Source organism: Natator depressus, chromosome 2 (genome assembly GCF_965152275.1).
Source record: "Natator depressus isolate rNatDep1 chromosome 2, rNatDep2.hap1, whole genome shotgun sequence".
NCBI classification, from domain to species: Eukaryota; Metazoa; Chordata; order Testudines; family Cheloniidae; genus Natator; species Natator depressus.
The window spans coordinates 113,970,935-113,981,271 of NC_134235.1; the positions used below are offsets into that span (position 1 = coordinate 113,970,935).

At 41.9% G+C, this 10,337-nt stretch overlaps 1 protein-coding gene across 2 annotated transcripts in view; it reads right to left on the reverse strand.

Annotated features, from left to right (window-relative positions):
- Positions 1 to 9,822, reverse strand: part of RIOK1 (RIO kinase 1) — a 29,842-nt gene extending 20,020 nt beyond the window's left edge. The window contains exons 1-7 of one of the 2 annotated variants that reach the window (XM_074944910.1): positions 9,610 to 9,822; positions 9,144 to 9,255; positions 6,277 to 6,472; positions 4,912 to 5,002; positions 3,878 to 3,947; positions 1,891 to 1,933; positions 1,007 to 1,099 (exon numbers count right to left, since the gene is read on the reverse strand). In XM_074944910.1, coding sequence (XP_074801011.1) covers positions 1,007 to 1,099; positions 1,891 to 1,933; positions 3,878 to 3,947; positions 4,912 to 5,002; positions 6,277 to 6,472; positions 9,144 to 9,214 — 564 coding nt within the window. In that variant the 5' untranslated portion in view covers positions 9,215 to 9,255; positions 9,610 to 9,822. Of the gene's footprint in view, positions 1 to 1,006; positions 1,100 to 1,890; positions 1,934 to 3,877; positions 3,948 to 4,911; positions 5,003 to 6,276; positions 6,473 to 9,143; positions 9,260 to 9,609 lie in introns of both variants that reach the window. The other variant, XM_074944909.1, reaches the window with a different exon arrangement.
- Between the last annotated feature and the right edge of the window lie 515 nt (positions 9,823 to 10,337).

The window sequence follows — 10,337 nt, forward strand, 5'->3', positions numbered from 1 at the left end:
TACACTTGTTTTGACAGACTTTATTGCCAGTCCAAATAGAACTAAAGGAGTGTAATGGCGGGGTGGGAACTATGGGTAACTGTATAAGGACTTAATAAATTGGACCACAGAAGGGGAACCCTGTTTTTGAGTATCTTGGGACTGTGTGGAATTTTTTAAGGAGCCCTGAGAAGAGAGAAACTGAGGCTGGGGTGCTGCAGGGACACCCCAAGATATAAGGTGGTGGCAATGTTGTTACATGCCTCAATCCTAGAGACCCCTGGACCCAACAGGGGTGGCCCCCACTGAAGTCAAGAGGATTTCGCACAGGCCCAGGGATCCAACCGCTGGGAATATTTTGCAGGATTGGGATCTAAAACCATACGAAGATGTTAGTGTGTGTATAAAGCTCTAAAATGCATACATGCAGTAGAACGTCACAATAATGGCTGGGATGTCCATTACAGACAACTAGAGAGGAGCCTGATCCAAAGAGGTGCCAAGCACCCTCAGCTCTCATTGATGCTCTGCACTCCTGAGTGTGGTCACGTTGACTTCAATGGAACTAACTGCATGAGTGAGGACTGTACATATGATAAGCAGGGGTCTGCAGGGTCAGATCTTCAGAGCCAAATACTGGTTCCACTGAAGTCAATGGAGTTTTGCCTGTTATTTCAATGAGACCAGCCTTTGGCTGTGAGAGTGAAACTAGCCTCTGTGCCGAGTGTCAGCATGAGACCTACATACCACTCAAGTCCTCAAGACCGCTTATGGTCTAAGTGGAATTTAAATGGTGCTCCATATTTTGATTATTAAGCAGAGTTCAGTAGCTTCGCTATTGATATATGATGAAATTCAAAGTAACAGATGTCTCACTTTACAGTAAATAAATTAACTTCTTGACAAACACAAGAAAATTAATTTAATGCCAGAGATAATAAATAATTACTATTTCCCTTTTAGCAGAGTCAACTTCCTTTCAGTTTGCAAAGAAAGTCTGTAGCATGCCAGTTGAAATGAAACTCACTTCTTTTCCTGTGCTGATGCAGCCATTTATCTCTGATATGACACCTCTAGTTAGCATCTTGAACAGGATCATTCGTGTTCGTGGATCCAATACCTCATGGAAAATTAGAAAAAAAAAAAATAAGCAAAATCACTTTATCCAGTTTACTGAAAATATTATTAAACTAATCCATCCTGAACTGAAGAACCCACGGTCCACTAAGATGCTGTGGTTCTAAGCCATTCAAAATTCTATCTGGATAGTATTCTGTTTCTTCTATAATTTTGGAATTATCTTTACAATATTAGAGGAAAATGTGTTTGTGACTTGTATGCAACTCCTAATCAGTGATTTATAATATTTGACATGCATCCTTAGGCTAATGCTAATAAAGGAGTGATTTCCCATCCACAGTACCAAGAAAAAAAGTGCATTAGAACTCAGCTACCTTAAAATGTGCCAGGCATTCACGATAGCACATGGTGGACCTTGTGGTATACAGGCCTTTAATGTATCATACTAGTTTTAGAAGCAAAAATGTGTGGATTAAAAAAAAAAAAAAAAAAAAAAAAAAAAGGACCATTTCATCTTTTCCATGGAAAATTCCACTTTTGAGTAAAGCTAAAATGAAATTCTATGCCTATCAACAAAATCCCAGTTGAATACAACAGCAAATCATAATACTCAGCACCACAATGTTCTCCAAACCAGCTGTGAAAGCAGACACAATTTCAATAAAGCAGTCTTGTTCAGAAAGACAAGAAAAACATGGGATGAAACCCTGACCCACTGAAGTCAATGAACGTTTTGCCATTGACACCAACAAAGCTAGGATTTTACCTCTGGTTAGTGATTCAAATGAAAATAAGCCTTTTAACAAACAGTTTGATATATTTAAGACTTACCTGTTCCACTGTTGCTCTGTCTGATTTATCTTTGACTCGATACCTAGTGGAAATGAAAATATAACAGCATGACATGGTCTACTCAGGAGGAACATCCATAGCTCCGCCAATAATTTTTCCAGAATGAGTGCTCAAGATGATAAGTAGGCAAGGAAGGGAGAGAAAAGAGGAAGCATCATTACATTAAAATGGGATTCCTTTGCTGGCAAAGTACCAGCAGCGTTTTCTGCCTTATTGGCTAATCCCACAGCCACTGAAATTAATTATATTTGCCACGGACTTCAAAGAAAGCAGGATCAAGACCTGGCAATGACTTTAGTGACTGTTTAGCAAATCATCCCATTTTATGGGGAAAATGTTAATTCCAAAATTTTCACTGTAAAAATGATAAACAAAAGAAATAGTATTTTTCAATTCACCTCATACAAGTACTGTAGTGCAATCTTTGTCATGAAAGTGCAACTTACAAACGTAGATTTTTTTTTTTTTTGTTACGTAACTGCACTCAAAAACAAAAAGGTGTAAAACTTCAGAGCCTACCGGTCCACTCAATCCTACTTCTTGTTCGTCCAATCGCTAAGACCAACAAGTTTGTTTACATTTACAGGAGATAATGCTGCCCTCTTCTTATTTACAGTGTCACCAGAAAGCGAGAACAGGCATGTGCATGGCACTTTTGTAGCCGGCATTGCAAGGTATTTACGTGCCAGATATGCTAAACATTCATATGCCACTTCATGCTTTGGCCACCATTACAGAGGACATGCTTCCATGCTGATGACGCTTGTTTAAAAAAAAAAAAAAATGCATTAATTAAATTTTTGACTGAACTCTTTGAAGGGGAGAATTGTACGTCCCCTGCTCTGTTTTACCCACATTCTGCCATATATTTCATGTTATAGCAGACTTGGATGATGACCCAGCACATGTTGTTCATTTTAAGAACACTTGCATTGCAGATCTGACAAAACACAAAGAAGGTACCAATGTGCGATTTCTAAAGATAGCTACAGCACTCAGCCCAAGGTTTAAGAATCTGAAGTGCCTTCCAAAATCTGAGAGCGACGAGGTGTGGAGCATGCTTTCAGACGTCTTAAAAGAGCAACACTCTGATGCGGAAACTACAGAACCCAAATCACCAAAAAAGAAAATCAACCTTCTGCTGGTGGCATCTAACTCAGATAATGAAAATGAACATGTGTTGGTCCACACTGCTTTGGATCATTATCGAGCAGAACCTATCATCAGAATGGACGCATGTCCCCTGGAATGGTGGTTGAAGCACGAAGGGACATATGAATCTTTAGGGCATCTGGGACGTAAATATCTTGCGACACCGGCTACAACAGTGCCATGAGAACACCAGCTCTCTCTTTCAGGTGAGACTGTAAACAAGAAGTGGGCAGCATTAATCTCCTGCAAATGTAAACAAACTTGTTTGTCTGAGCGATTGGCTGAACAAGAAGTAGGACCGAGTGGACTTGCAGGCTCTAAACTTTTACATTGTTTTATTTTTGAATGCAGGTTTTTTGTACATAAGTCTACATTTGTAAGTTCAACTTTCATGATAAAGAGATTGCACTATAGTACTTGGGGTTTGTTTTTTTTTGTTTTGTTTTTTACAGTGCAAATACTTGTAATAAAAAAATATAAAGGGAGCACTGTACACTTTGATTTCTGTGTTGTAACTGAAATATATTTTAAAATGTAGAAAACATCCAAAAATATTTAAATAAATTATATTCTATTGTTTAACAGTGCAATTAATCGCAATTAATTTTTTTTAATCGCAAGATTAATCATGATGAATTTTTTTAATCCCTGGACAGCCCAATCCAAAATACAACCAGCACACAGAACGTTTACGTTCTCTAATTTCTAGTTTATTCAGCATCATAGATCAAGTTGCAGCTCATAGTAGAAAACAATTTGAGGGCATAAGAGTTCTCAATAAATCAACAGAAATACAGCCACCCAAAGTACTTACATATCTGCTTCCTTTTGCCTAGACTTTTCTGTGACTTTGTTTATAACAGAGTCAGCAAGATTCAACCTATCTGAAAAATACATTAAAGAAAAAGACGTGACGATCAAAGCAGTTTTCCACACGCAAAACTGCAGCTACATTTCTGCTGCCAGTAGACATATCACACACATTCAAGGCACATAAAGAAATACTTGTAACAAGATGATCAGGTTTTCAAAACATGTGCACTAGTAGTAGCATTCTCCTCTATGGGTCTGAGGCCCACTCCAGGATTATAGAGGAGCAACAGGGGCTACTGCCCTGGAGATGCTGTCCTTCAGATGGGATGTTAAACAGAAGTCCATTTGCCCTTCTCTCAAGGAACTTAAAAAATCCCATGCCATTTTCCAGAGTAAGCAATAGCCCTCAGTGTCCAAGCCAATATTCCCTCAGTAACGCAAATTCCGATGTTTAAGGAGGCATGTGACTTAATACCAAGGGTACTGCTGCTGTTTGTGTTTATAAATCACTGGCCTACTCACTTATCTCATCATTTTGGAAATCTTTTGGTATGAAAGATACTAGACAAAAATCACTGTATCCTGGTATACATTTGCTACCACAAGATACCATGGTATGTTACACAGCAACTTCACTGCATACTGACTATACAGAATATTGTAGAACCAAAGAAGCTGAGCTTCTGCAACTTTGCGAGTGATCAGATGATGGTCTGACGGACAGCTGAGTCCCTGCCTCTAAGCCAATCAGATTGTTTCTGGGGTGAAATTACAGAAGAGTTATTTTGTGTGATCAGAAGGAGGCGGGGAAGAGAGACAGGACAGCTCTCTGGGCAGGAGGAGACTCCAGGAACGGTATCTAAAGACAAACATGATGTCGGAAGGCAACAGCAAATATTAACCCTTTTAACTGTTTGGTAACAGCTGGCTAGTTATAATGCCTAAAAGCCCCAGCTCAATGTAATTAGAATTAGTCACTGAATGTCACCAAGGTGTACCTATTACCATAAAAGATGACGATAGGATTATACTTACCTAGATTAATTTTATGCTCAAATTTTCTTAGGGCCTTGTCTGTAGGAGTGGACATTTTTGCTGAATTGCAACTAGGGGTCTGTCTATTTGCCTGAAACAAAGGATTTGTTACATAATTTGCCTTCCCTATGCAGCCCTTCTAAATACACACAGTAGCTTGGGAAAAAAATCAACTTATCTAGTTTGATCTGCTCATGTATCTAAACACCTGTACAAGCTTATCTGCATTTAGAAAATCAGAATTTGTCAGGGTACAGACATAGTTTAGAACTGGAAATGATTTCAGTTAAGAGAAAACAAAAAACGTATGTGGGTTCAAAATCCTATTAGCTAAGAGCTCAAGGAGAAGGTGCTTGTTAATCAGGGGATTAACTGTAACTCAGTCAACTAGCATATTTTAGCTCCCAAGAGGGAACAAGAACACCAGCGATGGGGAAAACAAAGAGAGAAAACACAAAGAGAGAGATGGGGAGAAAAATTGAGATGGGAAAGAGTCAGAGCAAAAAGAGAGAACAAAGAAGAGGTATGCATGGCTTGTCAAAGAGGCATCAGTTCCCATAGACAATCTTCTCCATACCTAATCAATGTCTGCCCCAGCCAGATCCCCATCATAAGCCTCTAGATGGCACACACCACACATAACTCCCTCCTCCCCAGGTCTCCTTCCAAAGCCCATAAGGCAGAAATAGGTAGCCCAGAAAATGTGTTTTTGCCAGTCACAACATTCTGTAACCGCTCCCCTTCAGTTTCCCAGAGATACTCTGATGTCCATATGTCAAAGAAACAAGGAGAAATGTTCTACTTCTGTTGCCCAAGCTGAGAGCATAGTGAAAAGTAAATTAGTTTTCAAATTCTGTGAGTTAATTATTTAAGCTAGTAATTCAGACAAGATTTCTAACCTCATAGAGTCCCCTCTAAATCCATTCACCTTTCGTGTTTTTCATAAGTTTACTTGCCTCCTTTACTAATGATATGAAATATATGCTTGCCCTCACACTCCCCAGTCATATCAAGCATGTCGTCTCACAAACTGGTGAGAAGGAAAGGATGGAAACCCAGGAATATATATAGAGGATATAGCAGTGATATCAGGGTGGGGAGAGAGGTTGAGACCCCAAAGGAATGGAACAGAGGTACAGCCACAAGCGAGACCGAGCAATAAGAGTTGAGGAAGGAGAACCACCGGGGCATGGGAAGAGGGCGTTGGTTGGTTGGTGTGTGTGGTCGCTCCTAAGCTGAGAGTGTGATGAGAAGTCCCAACGTGAATTTATGGTTGGGGTCACATTCACATATCACTGTGCCCTGCTTTAGTCCCGTTTGCTATTAGAAACTCTGAAAAGTGTCCTGGAAGTGTCTTTAATGTACCTGTGGGTTGCAGCCTCCAGTTGCAGTATGACGCTTGGTGAGTCTTCCAACTGAATCATCCCAGTCCCACTCTTCATCCTCATCATCGTCGTCATATTCAATTTCATCAATGTCCACTTCCTCAGACAAACATGATTGCTGATGTTTAACTGTTATCTCCTCCTCTTTAACTGTTTCCATGCCCTGGGTCAATTCACTTAAAAAAAAAAATCTATATAAATAAACCCCATATTACCAGAATCATTGTGAAATTAATGTACAGTCATCCAGAAGAATGCAATAATAAGGGTATTATTTCATCTGCCCTGAAGAGCTCTTCTGCATGGAGGCTCACTTTTACTATAGCACTTTTAAGTATCTTCTTCCTTTGCTTAAATGCTGTTTTGTAATTCATTCAACTATTCTGTTCAGTGAATCACAGATATCTGACACTCTCTGCAACTCCTACCGAACACCTACACTACAAAAGACCAATCTGTTCACTCTTCAGAGACAGACAAACTCCACTGTCCTAACAAACTAGGCTACGCGAGGATTCTAGCTGAGATGATCCCAAACTGGACCTTACCGGTGAACTGCAGAAAGCTCAACAAATACCCCGGTCTGAGAGATCAATAGATCCAGCACTAAAACTGATGAGCTAGAAAGGAACATTTAGTTGTTATGAGCGCTTATGATCCACCCTAAGCCTGGTCTCTGTGGTCTGCCAGGTCTCTTCATATTCTTCCCATGCATCTCTAATTTCTCCTTAGTCACCTCAGGGTATGTCTACACTGCAATAAAAGACACGGAGCATGGATGCAACTGGCCCAAGTCAGCTGACTCGGGCTCAGGCTGCAGGGCTGTACAACTGCAGTGTCAACATTTGGGCTCACACTGGAGCCAGGGCTCCAGCCTGAACCCAAATGTCTACTCTGCTATTTTTAGTCTCACAGCATGAGCCTTGCAAGCTCAAGTCAGCTGACCCACGCTCTGACACTCAGCACTGCAGGGTTTCTAATAACAATGTAAACATACTCTCAGATATTTGTAAGGTTCCCTCCCAACTCAAAAATAAACTGAATATCACCTTAGCCTGAGACATACCAGTTCTAGATTCCAGATCAGTTTATCATAAGTATATGCAGTCCAGAATATCTTTGCATCAAGCGCAATAGAAAAATGAGACCATAGGCTATAGAGGTGAAATTTACCCCTCCCCGGCACAAAATCTAAGGAAATGGGTTCTTGGAAGAAGTTCAAGGATAATTTGGGAGACTGATTTTACCTCCAACATCCAGGAAAGCCACAGATTCACCACAGTCCTTCCAAGGTTTCTATTCCAGCCTACGGCCTATTGCCCCTCAGCACCTACTACTCTGGGCTTTAGAGCCACTGCATCAGCATAAATTCAGAGCCTCCTTACACGATAAGCAAAGGAGTGAGGAGGCCTCTGTGTATATCCACTGTGCTCTCACATGCCATAGTTGTAGATCTGCAGAGTTCAAGTAGGGCAGAAGGTCTCACATCGACCCAATACGGAATGGGGGGGGAGGTGAATTTCACCTTCAGAATTTATCAACCCTTTCGCTCCCTTCCCCATTGCACTTCTCCAGCCTTTGCTGACAACTCTACTATTCAATTTAGAATGGGGATCCTGCCAGATCATAAGAACAGCCATACTGGGTCAGGCCAATGGTCCATCTAGCCCAGTATCCTGTCTTCCAATAGTAGCCAGCGCCAGATGCTTCGGAGAGAGTGAACAGAACAGGACAATTATTGAGTGCAGTCCCAGCTTCTGACACAGAGAGGTTAAGGGACACTCAGAGCATTGGGTTGCATTCCTGACCATTTTAGCTAATAGCCACTAAGGGACCTATCCTCCATGAACATATCTAATTTCTTATTTAAACCCAATTATACTTTTGTCCTCCAAACATCCCCTGGCAATGAGTTTTACAGGCTGACTGTGGAATGTCAAATGTGCTGAACACAGGTTCTGTTAAACAAAGACAAAAAACAAAAAGAAAAAACTTTTCCCCGTTCAAATCAATCTTTCACAAATGTTACACATAATGGAAATATTTCCATGATTTTATTTAAACAAACAAAAACATTCTCCTCCATGCTTTGAAACAATTCAGGAGAATCACAATGTGAAACGGCCTGGAAACTCCTTATAAACAAATTTACAACAAACCAATCCATTTTTATTGCCTAAGCAGAGAGCATAAATAGTAAAAAGTAAATAGACTTTATATAGTCTCACATTCAATTTCTAACCTGACAGCATTTCTTTAAATCTAGTCACCCTAACCCTGTCCCTATTTGCTCCTGGATTTAATTTACAATAGTAACTGCCTGACACCAAAATTATTCCCTTGGCAACAGAATGTGGAGTAAAAAACATTGGATTACAATGTCACTGCAGGACCAAGAAGCAACAGCCATGCTGCGAAGAAGTAGAACCTGATGGGCAAAAAGTATCTTTAGTAATCAAGGGTCCAATCTTGCAACACATACACATATAATTGTTCAAGTGAGTGGTTCCACTTAAGTCAGCAAGACTATTCCTCACAGTAAGCACTACACCTGATAAGTAATATTTGCAAGACTGTGCAGGCCCTGATCCTGAATAGAGCTGTCAAGAGGTCCCCTGTACCCATGCAAACAGCAGGAGAGGAAATATCATTAACAAATTGTTCCTCACTGTATAAAAAAAAAAAAATCTTGTTCCCCACCATCCCACCAACAACCCCACAACACTGCCCCAACTCTTCGACACTCTCTTAAAAATACAAGTAGGTGGTCAGTGAGGGGAAAAACAAACTCTGCTGTAACTTTTCACATGATCTGACAATAATCTTGGCAGCCTGTTTTCTCCTTACCTGTCTGAGGAGTCTGCATCATCGAATTGTCCTGGGACTGTTCGGCGCATCATCTCCTTCCTGTAATTCATTGTTGCAGTAGGTCTCCGCACCGTGTACAGAAGACTGCAATCTGCCTGTGTCATATACACAATGGGTTAGATAGATTATGTACTCTGTGTTTATGAGCTATAAACTAAATTCTAGGTGCAGTTCCTTAGGTCTGCAGCTTACACTGAAGCTATGTCTGATGCGAGGGCTACGTGTGTTAGATGTATACACACACACACACACACACACACACACACACACACAGAGTGTATGCTCAGGACAGTCCAGTGTATATTTCAGTATGCAGGTTAGGCCCTGCGTGCACGTTGCACTGACCACACTACACGGGTGCGGTATAGACAGACACTCGACAGGCCGTGCTGAGTGTGTTACCATGCGCCCAGCCAGGGCATTAGGAAGGCAGCCTGCTACGTACCGTGTGTGGCGCGCGCGCTGCGAGGCGTTCCGCAGCCTACTGGGTGGTGCGCAGGCTCCTCGCTGCGCGCGGGTCCCAGGCTACGTGCGTGTGGCCCCTTCGCTGGGGCCGCAGCTCCCCGGGCCCGGCGCTCAGCCTCCTCCGCGCCCCGGCGCTCCAAACTCGGACACGCGCAGCCCCGACTGCAGCTAGCGCCACCCAAGAACCATCCTGTACGGCGCAGCCAGAGGCTCAAAAAGCCACGAATGCGACCGCGCGCTCTGAGAAGCCGCACCCCTCCGAGTGCCGGTCTCATGTAAACCAATGCCGAGGCCCCAGGACGGCACACCTCATCCGTGCAAAGTACATAAATCGCAGACGCATCACCATGTGCACTGTGTAAGCAAACACAGTATGCATATATCCCAAGTACCTATACACAGCAGTATGCCCATCATACGGTACGGAAGCCAAGTAGGTGCATAAACGGTACATCTCCCACTCATACAGAAACACAGTAGGTAGTCGGGGGACAGACACATCAATCAACACATACGTACTATAGTTATATGTATATCGCGTTCGTACACATAAATGTGTGTGTGTGGATAGGTGTTTATTTTGTGAACCCTGAAATCAGGCATCTCGATCGCGGTTAAGGAGCTGGCTGTCAAACCTAGCAGCGTTTAATGCGGTGTAAGGTTGCGGGGGATAAGATAAGTGACAAGTCGCTGGCTAAACTTGAGCCG